We start from the raw sequence: 12,351 nt of genomic DNA on the forward strand, positions 1-12,351 counted from the left end.
ACACACACGTATGCAGTAAAGTTTCATTTTTACTTGTCCTTCAGTCACCATTTCATTTCCTTTTACACACTAACGTTTTCAGTTTCTTATTTATCCTTCCAGTTATTTTATGGGCATACCAGTAAATATACACATCTATTAATATATCCAGTATTTTCTCCATCTCTTTTTTGCACAACCCTTTAAATATATTTAAAATAAAACAGAACAACAAATTTTTGGTAAACAAAATTTAATACAACCATATAGTCAAGTAATAATGGTTAAAAGACATTTTATTAGATACAACTTTTAAAAAATTAAACTATGCAAGAAGTATATTTAAACAACACATGTAAGTATTCACGTGCTACAACTTAACTAAGAACAATGAAATACAAAGCATTCTTTTCACTATGAAGACACTGGAGCCTCTAATTGAAAGCAAATGACCTTAGGTCTATACTAGTTATAAAGCAGATTATACTTTTGTTCAACTCTAAAATTGTATTGTCTTAGAGCTCCAACAACTCTTAATAAAAATTTAAATAAAGAAACCATGGGGGAGGGGTGATAGGGAGGGAAGAGTAAGTGCTTTTTCAAGAAAGTTAAATGAAAAAGCCTGAAGAGGGAAAAAATTGTACATAAGTATGGAACAAAAATAAGTATACTTTTTTGACATTCGATGTAGATACTGCAAATGAATTTACATGGGTTTAATCAATGTAAGATAGATATTTGTCTGAATATTTTAAAAAGCACCTAGGTATCAAAAAATAAAAACAAAAAATATAATGAAACTCCAAACATCCAACAATCTCCCTTAACATTCTCATTCTGCCAAGCAACCACACGTTGGTGCTTATTACACAATTTAAGAAGGGGAAGTTTATTTATTCTATGGGAAACAAATATGAACCTTATCTAAGGTAAGCTTCATTTAGATTGAAAAAAAAGTTGAAATAGCACTAGAGAACTTAAGGCACATAAACAAATTCAGGTGCAGTTATTTTGAAACCATTAAAACAAATTCTTTTCTTTGGAACAATATATAAAATAAGTTATGAATGTTGCTGTTTTTAAAAAATTTATGATGATAACCTTCAGCACTAGGAAAATTTAATATCTAAGGCAATCACACAAATGTAAAACGTTCATATAAAACATTAAAAAATGTCTAAAGTGTCTCTGGAATTATTCATTCACACTCCTGGCTCAAATGGTTTCTGGTGCCTAGCATTAGATGTGACAATAATGATAGCTAGCTAGTCAAACCTACTGCCTTAAAGATCAACCAATTCGCTCCATTCTGGTTACTTGGCATGGTGAATTTATTTAACTAAAAAGAATAATGGGGTGAGGTGATGTAAACCTGGTTTTCAATAAGATGCACAACAAATTCTAATAAGGCCAAAACTCTGTTGAGGTTAACTGGTGTCTTGAGTTTACTAAAATAAAGGCAGTCCATAGGAAGCCTTGAAGAGCCATTATCTTACCACTTGGCACCACCTAAACACCAAGCCCTTCTCTCTGAAAATACAGGCCGGGTGTGGTGGCTCAAGCCTGTAATCTCAGCACTTTGGGAGGCCGAGGTGGGCGGATCACGTGGTCAGGAGTGATCCATCTCTACTAAACTCCGTCTCTACTAAAAATACAAAAAAATTAGCCGGATGTGGTGGCATGCATCTGTAGTCTCAGCTACTCGAGAGGCTGAGGCAGAATCCCTTGAACCCGGGAGGTGGAGGTTGCAGTCAGCTGAGATCGCACCACTGCACTCCAGCCTGGGTGACAGAGCAAGACTCCGTCCCCCCGCCCCCCAAAAAAGAAAATACAGTTTGAAGTAGATGTCTTTTCCACATATAAATCTCAAGACATAAAAGGCACACACAATTCAACTCCTCTCTTTTCATATATGGGTTCTCACAGCAATTTAAAAAATCTATTGCCATATCCAGACAACAGGAAAAAACAAAAACAAAAACAAAAACAAAACATACCTGGTTTGCTTATTGACAAAAGTGGTGTAATTGAACCTTTGTCTTTCCTGAGTTTCAAAAAGGCTATTTGACAGTAGAGATACATAAACAATTCATATTCACTAAGATAAAATGTATCAGTCCACAAAACATTTTCATCTTTTTAAATATAAAAGAATCAATGTTCAACCACCACCATGTGTGAAGCCCCTTTTTCCAAATTAAACTTACTCTAGAATCATGAATTGAAGATTATTCAGTTATGGCACTTTACACCCCAAACAAGCAAAAGTAACAAGTTAATACCCTCCCTGAGTATTTACATCATCTTATCACCTGGTTTAAATGGAGTAAATACCTATATTTCAATCATCTAGGAAATAAAAAGGTTACTGAAGATCCAATACGCTAGTATTTCATACCTGTGCAGTAAAGTCAGTGGGAAGATTACAGTAGAAAAGGAGGAGGTTCTACTGTTGTAAAAATTAGACCACTTTTGTAGCTGACTCACATAGAGGAAAAACAGAAAAGGATTAAAGTTCATTAAAAACAAACAAACCTGTACTTTTCTGTTCTACAAAGCATACCTTTGAATTCCCTTTCCAACTGAGGTATCACAGCTGGGTTTAGCAAACTCATCTCTTCTGACCTTGTAAAACTAAATTGTCATAAAGATTCTGATTATTCACAAGTCATCATTACTAACACTCATCATGTACTTTCAAATGTAAAAAGTTGTAGAAATGCCCAAATAAAAAAATCTTCCAGAATCGAATTTAGCATGGTCAACTAATTTTTACTTTACATGCTTTTTTTCTGATCATCGCACACTGCTAAAATCTGTGATGTTTGGTATATATGTGTGTATACAACCATACTATCTACATACATACACATGTACATACATAGATTCTAAACCAAAGGTTTATATGAGCATCACCTATGAAAAGAAAAATCTTTATGTGATGAGAGAATGAATACAATCTGACACCAATTTGGCTGATATATCCCTTTTGGTATAGTAATTCTACTCTAAAATTCTTGTTTATTTTATCAAGTCTAATGCTATTATTTATCAAGAATTAGTAAAGGAAGATAAATATTAAAAAATGAAAATATAAGTTGGATAACTTTAAAATAGTTATTTAAATTTTCTAAGATTCAACGTAAGTTCTTGGTGGCCTTCAATATAAATTTTAACTACTTAATTTATGTAGTTTTAAATTATGTAGAGAAAAAATTAATATTGGTATGAGGTCTGTGCTTAAAAAAATCTGTTTTTCAGGATTTCATTTCAAATTTACTATAATAAACACATGGATATTAAAATAAATGTATAACAAAATAAAAGTAAATAGTTAATACTTTTTACAATAGACAAAAATACTGGAATACAAAGTTATCTTGAGAAAGTCTTTTTTTATGTGAAGTCCTGTATTCATGAAATGGACATGATCTTACAAATACACATGAAAATAACAACTATCATTTGTAGAATCCCCATTTACAAAATACTTTTTCACACATTATCTCATTTACTGTAAAGAATTTCTGATCTAAATAATTCTATTATCTATAAGAGTATAATGCAGATGTTTACTGTAAAATTAAAGTACAAATATCCAAACTGTACCTACATTCTTTCAACTAAGATGATAGAAAATTGTTTTCTGAATTGCTGTTATCACAAAATGGTATTTTAAAATTATGATTTGAAAAATAAAAATTCCCTAACAATTTTTAAGTTTTTTAGAGTTTTCCTCAGAATGTAGATTCTAGCTAAGCATTAAAGTTTAAAAAATGTCTATTTGAAATCTCTGTATCATTCTAAGATGAGAAAACAATGTAGCTTACCAATGTCAGGCTTTTTATTTCAAACTTGGTTTTAACAGAAATCTGGTGACACTCGAATTACATATTTGCATCATCCCTTCTGTCACAAGAAATATACAAATTATAATGTGAAAGACAACAGTGACTGGAAGTTAACCTACAGCAGGCTACCTAGAACATCCCTAAATGTTGTAAATTATATCCATCCACGCGGAATCACAATAATCACTTATGCTGTAGTTCCTGCCATATCCATCTATTTGCATTAGAAAAAAAATTCACATTCCTCTCTGAAAACTGATAAGCTTTATAAAGTGGAGTTGAAAAATCTAGACAAAAGCAGTCTGTCTACTGAAGCTTGAAAATGCTGATTAGTATTTTACACAATGGGGGCCAAATGAAAGACTTATCTTAAAGATGGGAACTACTGCTAAGTTTTTTCAGATAACTAATTTTAAAAGAAAAATGGACCCACTGAGATAGGTGGTCCCTGCTTTATCCTATTAAAGGTACCGTAACAGTAGAGCCTCTCAGGAATTTTAGCTGTTCACTAGAAGTTAGGATAATCAAGGAAGAGGTCCTCACCCAAAGCACCATACTAATGAGGTCAAACCCTACTGGGCTAGGGAAGAAAACCTATCCCTATTTTTCTTTTTCTTTTCTCTTGAGACAGAGTCTCACCCCGTTGCCCAGGCTAGAGTGTGGTGTGCATTCATAGCTCACTGCAGCCTCAAACTCCTGGGCTCAAGCAATCCTCCTGCCCCAGCCTCCTGAGTAGCTGGGAGTACAGGTGTGAGTCACTGTGCCTGGCTGTCTGTCTCTGGTTTTCACAAGACAATATTGCAAAATGGGTTTCAACTGCTTTATCAAGAAAAGAAAAGAAACTTTCTTAGAAGATTGAAGAGATGATGCATAAAAACTTTGAGAGCCATAGTGGGTCATTTTTCCTTCAATGGCCATTCCATTTTTCTCTTAGGAATTAACTTGTCATTTTAATCCCCTCTGTAGGGGCACTTATTTTTCTATCTCCTACCTAATTTCCCCCTAAAAACATGTTTAATGTAAGACAGCAATTCTAAGAATAAAGTCACAATAGTTCAGTATTTTATGATACCTGAATTGTCATTACATTTTTATCAATTACAGAAAAAAACTCTTCAATAAAATTAATCAATCTGGATATACTTTGTTAACAACAAAGGTTTTTAAAACTGATTTTTTCTCCTATAATGCATTCTAAGCATTAACTTCTTCAACCTAAATGATGCCTCAAGTCATGCAATTTTCTCTACATATATGACAAAATAAGGAATATACATACAGATAAACATACATAATAAGTGAAGACACCATTCACACATTCCTAAAAGGTCTGCAGACAGACATTTCCTAATTCACATAGGCTTCTTACAAATACTTACAAAGGTACACTCCTCAAAGGCCAAGTAACAACCACCATTACCTTTAACAAAAAAGTTTTTTTTCAGTTATGGGAAAGGCTTTATTACAGTTTGAAAGATTGATATTTTGAGGAGAAAGGCACCAAATTATTATTTTTACTACTTTTTGCATATGGCACAAAGGAGATATGTGAAGTTCCCACTCTAGAGTTTTTAAAACCTCCCATCTTGGATTGGTGTGGCTTCTTCGGTGAGGTATCCTGGCTTCAGAGTTTAAAACATTTCTCATTGTATCTATGAATAGTCACACAGCCATGATAGGACACTGGCCTGGGCATTGCAGCTACCCCTGTGATGATACTTGTTGCAGGATCATAACAGAGAATAGTGTCTGTGGCTTCTCCATTTTCCCGTCTTCCACCCAGGATATATATTTTACCATTACACACAGACATACCACAGTTTTCCTGTTTAACCAAATACATAAACAAAACATTAACCATTGAAGATAAAGGATTTGGTAACAAACAGAAAAGCAAAATAATGCTTTAACACAGTCAAAAAAAGGGAGACATGATATAAGCTAAGGTCCTTTGGCCCAACTCTGTTTTGTGTGTGAGTGCTGGATAAGTTTGCATGAATGAAATGAATGTCAAGATAGATGATATGTCAGTTGTAGCCATAATAAATAATGAGATCATGTCCTTTGTAGGGATGTGGATGGAGCTAGAGGCTATCATCCTTAGCAAACTAACACAGGAACAGAAAACCAAATACTGCATGTTCTCACTTATAAGTGGGAGCCAAATGATGAGAATACAGGGACACATGGAGGGGAACAAAATATACTAGGGCCTTTCGGAGGGTGGAGGGTGGAGGGTTGAGGGAGGAAGAGGATCAGGAAAATAACTAATGTGTACCAGGGCTTAACAACTGGGTGATGAAACAATCTGTACAACAAACCCCCATGACACAGTGTATCTATGTAACAAACCTGCACTTGTGCCCCTGAACTTAAAATAAAAGTTAAAAAAAAAAAAAGGATTTTATGTTAGTAATTGGGGCCAAGATGTGGGAGGTAGGTTGTGGACTGATAAAAGGGTTTTAACTTAATGGTAGTTAAGCAAAAGCATCTTTAAAGAGCCTGGCTTGCTTCTCCTATTACAGGAAGGTTATTATAGAAAGTGGCAGTTACAGGACCAAGGAGTAGGAACAATATTCATTATATGGGATTACCCACAAATTGAATGAATGAATGAGGAAAAAATTTATAACTAAGTTAATGAAACACTGTTATTAGGAGCCCTGACTGGGCCATATAAATGTGTCAAATAACATCTTACAGTTAACTTCCCACACAATGGGATTCTAAGCTAAATTTTATTATTCTCTGTCAATAATACAGTTACTATACGAAACAAATATTCTTGCAAGGATGAGAGTGATTCTTCAAAAACAAAACCTGGCTGGGCATGGTGGCTCATGCCTGTAATCCCAGCACTTTGGGAGGCAGAGGCAGGTGGATCACTTGAGGTCAAGAGTTCGAGACCAGTATGGTCAACATAGTGAAACATCATCTCTACTAAAAATACAAAAAATTAGCTGGACGTGGTGAGGGGTACCTGTAATCCCTGCTACTCGGGAGGCTGAGGCAGGAGAATTGCTTGAACCTGGGAGGTGGAGGTTGCAGTGAGCCAAGGTTGCACCACTGCACTCCAGTCTGGGTGTCAAGAGCGAAACTTCATCTCAAAAAAAATATAAACAAACAAACAAACAACCCTACATTAACAACGGACTCACTATTACATGGATCTAATTATACTGCAGGCCAGATATTCTTCCATTTCCAATTAAAGTTTCCCTTTAATTCAGAAAGTTACTGCATCTTATTATCCTGGTTCCACATAACCAACAATGAAATAGGTTCTACCAATAAGTTCGATAAGCATTTTTACTTGGCCAAATTTGCTGTATATAAATTTTGCTCTTATAGAAGAAATTAAATCTTCGTGGCTTTATATAATAGGATACTATCTTTAGGTCTGAATTTGTGAGTACTTAAAAATGCCTATATTAGAATTTACAGACACCCAGAACGACTTAGCCCATTATCACATAGTGAAAGACACTTTTGTTGAGAATACCACTACCCCCTATGAATTGCACCAATTATGGAACAAACTCTAGTATTTTTCATTTAAAGCATAATGAGCTCTTTCTATAAGTTCTTAAAGTTCTGAATATAATAAAAACAAACAAAACCTTAGTTTTCAGGTACAAGGTAGTTCCCACTATTGAACCTTATAGTTATTTTGATGATGATTCTAAAATAATATATAATTACATGGTTTGGTAATTAGTATCATTTCAGATAATAATGCTCAGAAAAGCAAACAACCTTGAAACCAAGTATTCATATCAGGAAATTACATCTCTCTGATGTAATAGTGTATTTCATGCTAGTAAAATACCATTTACTCTATGTGTTTGTTTATACATAGGAAAAACTTAGTCTTCACTCAGGAGTAGGGGCAGCTCATAGGAAAAATAATTTATCAATACATAAAGCTTTAATTTTTTTAAAGACTGAAATGAAACATGATCCTAACATTGCAAAACAAACAAAAAAACCCCAAAAAAACCCTCTCCTTGTCATTTTTGTATGCTTAAATGTTAAAATGTCAACATTAGACAAAAAGAATCAGATTTCTTTTCATTTAATTATTCTAATCTTTAATGACATTTTAAATACCTGGTCACCTGAAGAGAGAGAAAAAAAGTCTTCATCACTGACTTTTTAAAAAAAAAAATCTCATAGTTTTTTTTAAAGGATGTTCCTGACAGGAAAGCAAAATATGTTTCGAATAATAAATTGTGTTTTTAGGAATTACGCAAAGTCAAAAGAGGCATGGAAACGGTGAAGGACAAACAAATAAATAGGCTGGGTCCATTAGGACTGTAAAACATGAAGACCTCATTTTTTTCAGCTCTTTTTTGCATTTAATATTCTAAGCACTTTTCGCTTTGGGAGGCCGAGGTGGGCGGATCACAAGGTCAGGAAATCAAGACCATCCTGGCTAACATGGTGAAACCCCATCTCTACTAAAAATACAAAAAATTAGCCAGGCGTGGTGGCGGGTGCCTGTAGCCCCAGCCACTCAAGAGGCTGAGGCAGGAGAATGGCGTGAACCCAGGAGGTGGAACTTGCAGCGAGCCGAGATCGCGCCACTGCACTCCAGCCTGGGAGACAGAGCGAGATTCCGCTTAAAAAAAAAAAAAAATTCTAAGCATTTTTAAAAGCAACAGTATTGGGTTCATTTAACTGTATACAATTAAATTAGTTTCATTTATTCTTTTTCATAAGTTAGCATTAAAAAGGTAAACAATCACTTACACATGGCTCAAAAATTACCTATCAATAACGTGTGCATAAGGCCGGGCACGGTGGCTGTCGCCTGTAATCCCAGCACTTTGGGAGGCCGAGGCAGGCAGATCACCTGAAGTCAAGAGCTCAAGACCTGCCTGACCAATATGACAAAACCCTGTCTCCACTAAAAATGCAAAAATTAGCCGAGTGTGGTGGCATGCGCCTGTAATCCCAGCTGCTTGGGAGACTGAGACAGGAGAATCGCTTGAACCTGGGAGGCAGAGGTTGCAGTAAGCCGAGATCACATCAGTGTGCATAGATGTATTTAGTAGCATTGGTGGTAAGATTAAACAGAGGAGAGAAAATAATCCCCTAAATCCCAGTACTAGATTTGAACTTCAATGATTTGTCTTCATTAGACTTAATATACTTCTGATCCAAATGTTTATTTTCTTTAAATTTCTAAAGTCAATGAATGTTGTTTAATTAGAGAAAATGTGCCATGTGTGTCCTATTATTATTTTTTTCTCAGTTTTATCTCAATAACCTAGTTAAAAAACATTCATGTATACCCTGCAATATGCTACATACTGGCAATTATCTTCCTAAACTGTTACTGTTTTATACAATATAACAAAGTTCTGAATAAATGGTAATTCTTTTTCTTTTTTCTTTCTTTTTAAAAAAATTGTTTTTGAGACAGGGTCTCACTCTATCACCCAGGCTGATCCCTAACTCTTGGCCTCAGGTGATCCTCCTGCCTCAGCTTCCCGGGGTGCTGGGATTATATGCATGAGCCACTGCACCCAGCTTGAGCAGTAATTTTTTTTTTTTTTTTTTTTTTTTTTTGAGATGGAGTCTCGCTCTGTCTCCCAGGCTGGAGTGCAGTGGCGCGATCTCCACTCACTGCAAGCTCCGTCGCCTCCCGGGTTCACATCATTCTCCTGCCTCAGCCTCCCAAGAAGCTGGGACTATAGGCGCCCGCCACTACGCCTGGCTAATTTTTTTGTATTTTTAGTAGAGACGGGGTTTCACCATGTTCGCCAGGATGGTTTCGATCTCCTGACCTCGTGATCTGCCTGCCTTGGCCTCCCAAAGTGCTGGGATTACAGGCGTGAGCCACTGCACCCGGCAGAGCAGTAATTCTTAATAAAAATGCATTATTCTTTACAATCTTCACTGAAATAAACCAATAAAAAGCAGCTTAGATTTTTTAAAAATTAGAAATAAGTCTCAATACTTGACCACATGAGGATTCTCATGCAAGTAGGGAACACTGTCGCCTCTACTGGGCTGGAGAATGGTTTTCCAAGGGAGGTCCCTGAGCTGAAGAAATGTGATTTATTTTTACTTAGATGTGATATGAGAGGGAGAAAAGGTAATACTCATTCTGTACTATGAAGCTGAAGTGCCTATTTGTCCCTTTCATTAACTGGGGCAATGTTACTCCATATATATTACTAATTGGAGACTATACCTCAATGTCAACAACTTTAGAAAAATGGTTTTATATTCAAACCCTATTCACTATCCTTATAATCTATGCTGTACCTCTAATGTATCTTGCAAATAATATTATCTTAAAATTAAGTCTCTCTGGTACTTCCTCATTTGTTTACTTATTCGATATATATATTTACTATGCACAAATAAATGCAAGATACATACAAGATGAGTTAGAATAGTGTCCTCAAGAAGACCAAATTCCAGTATAGGAAATAAACATTGATACCCATAAGGGAATATACAATTGCCATAAGAGGTGTGAGTGCTTTAACAGATCAGAAAGCAAAAAAGATCCATTCTGCCCAAGTTAAACTCTGTTGTACTGAAGTGGTCCTTGAAAGATGAGTAGAATTACAAGTAGAGAAGGTAAAAAAGGCATTACAGGCTAAGACGACAGCATGAACCAAGGCAAGAACATTTATGATCTGTTTAGAGACTACAGATGACAGATACTTAAGGTACCTGAGGTAAAGTTATAGAATGTGAAGCTGAAAGGTCAAATGAAGGTCAGGCAGCAGAAGGTCTAGAATGAAGTGGTAAAAGTTTTGGATTTTATTTAATAGGCTTCCAATCAAAGAAGAGACAATAAGTAGATTTATTGAAAAATAACAGGCTGGCCACGGTGGCTCATGCCTGTAATCTCAGCACTTTGGGAGGCCGAGGCAGGTGGATCACAAGGTCAGGAGTTTGAGACCAGCCTGGTCAACATAGTGAAACCCCGTTTCTACTAAAAGTACAAAAAATTAGCTGGGCTTGGTGGTGGGCACCTGTAATTCCAGGTACTCGGGAGGCTGAGGCAAGAGGATCACTTGAACCCGGGAGGTAGAGGTTGCAGTGAGCGGAGATTGCGCCGTTGCACACCAGCCGGGGCGACAAGAGTGAAACTCCGTCTCAAAAAAAAAAAAAAAAAAAAAAGAAAGAAAGAAAGGAAGGAAGAAAAATAATTGATGGCAAAATGAGCTAGAGAGACAAGATACTAGAGAACGGAGGACTAATTAGAGTCTTTTTATTTGTTTAGGTAAAAATTGGTAAGAACTTGAACAAAAGTAGAAACAACAGGAATGGAAAAAAATAGGAGAACTGATAGGCTAGATTAATTCAATTTAAGAGAAGAAAAAGATAATCTAATAAATTAAGTTTCTAGGTTATTTGGAAATATAGAAAAAGTAGGTTTGGGGAAGAGGGTAAGTTTTATTTGAAATTTAAAGTCTTGAAATACCCATGTAAAATATCAAATAGGCAGTTAGAAATTTGAGTTTGGAACACAGGAGAGAGGTTTTGATGGTGATAAAGACTTGGAAGTCATCAGTGCTGAGTAGTAAATGAGGTAATTCAGGAAAGAGTATAAACTGGGAAGAGGACAGAGGACAGGCTCAAGGAACACCCATATTTAAGGACTGGGTAGAAAAACAAGAGAGTATGAACGAGAGTGAGGAGATTATTAACAGTGACCTTTAAGAGTACATCTCTAGAGTGGTATGTGTAGAGCCAGATTTTCAGCATCAGAACCATCAAGCATTTTGGGGGTGGAAGGAAAAAGAGCCATGAACCAAAAGGCAGGGAAAAGGCCTTTTGGGAGGTGGCGGTGTGGGTAAGGAGTAGGGCTCCGGATAGAATATATGGATGAAAGAAAGCTGAGCACAGCCATTTCCTTTATAACAGAAATAACAGATTTCCCAGCCTCTAACCAAAGAAGCAACCAGTTTGGGAACATTTCTTCTCTTCTGAAATATGAAAGAGAAGGGATATATACTGGAGTAGGAGTGTGAAGAAAAAAAAAAAAAAAAAGAACAGCCCAAGTGCAACAGATACTTCTCCATGGGATGGTAAAAAGGAAGTTATTTCAATAAAACAATTCCTTGGAAGGAGTTCAAAACAGGTTACCATATGCTTTATGTGGAGTTTTAAAAAACATATAAAATAATTCAAGCAAACATGAAATATTTTATTTCACTTATTTATTTACTTTTTTGAGACGGAGTCTCGCTCTGTTGCCCAGGCTGGAGTGCAGTGGCATGATCTCGGCTCAGTGCAACCTCTGCCTCCCAGGTTCAAGTGATTCTCCCGCCTCAGCCTCCTGAGCAGCTGGGATTACAGGCGTGTGCCACCACGCCCAGCTAATTTTTAATTTATTTTATTTTATTTTTTTTGAGACCGAGTTTCACTCTTGTTGCCCAGGCTGGGGTGCAATGGCGCGATCTCGGCTCACTGCAACCTCCGCCTCCCAGGTTCAAGCAATTCTCCTGCCTCAGCCTCCCGAGTAGCTAGGATTACAGGTATGTGCCACCAC

General features: G+C 36.2%; 1 protein-coding gene across 2 annotated transcripts in view; it reads right to left on the reverse strand.

Moving 5' to 3' along the window:
- Window positions 1-221: 221 nt before the first annotated feature.
- KLHL24 (kelch-like family member 24) overlaps window positions 222-12,351 on the reverse strand; it is a 58,198-nt gene continuing 46,068 nt past the window's right edge. The window contains exon 8 of one of the 2 annotated variants that reach the window (XM_011986144.1): window positions 222-5,655. In XM_011986144.1, the coding sequence (XP_011841534.1) occupies window positions 5,455-5,655 (201 nt within the window). In that variant the 3' untranslated portion in view covers window positions 222-5,454. The remainder of the gene's footprint in view (window positions 5,656-12,351) is intronic. The other variant, XM_011986145.1, reaches the window with a different exon arrangement.

The sequence above is a fragment of the Mandrillus leucophaeus genome, unplaced genomic scaffold (assembly GCF_000951045.1).
Source record: "Mandrillus leucophaeus isolate KB7577 unplaced genomic scaffold, Mleu.le_1.0 Scaffold295, whole genome shotgun sequence".
NCBI lineage: Eukaryota > Metazoa > Chordata > Mammalia > Primates > Cercopithecidae > Mandrillus > Mandrillus leucophaeus.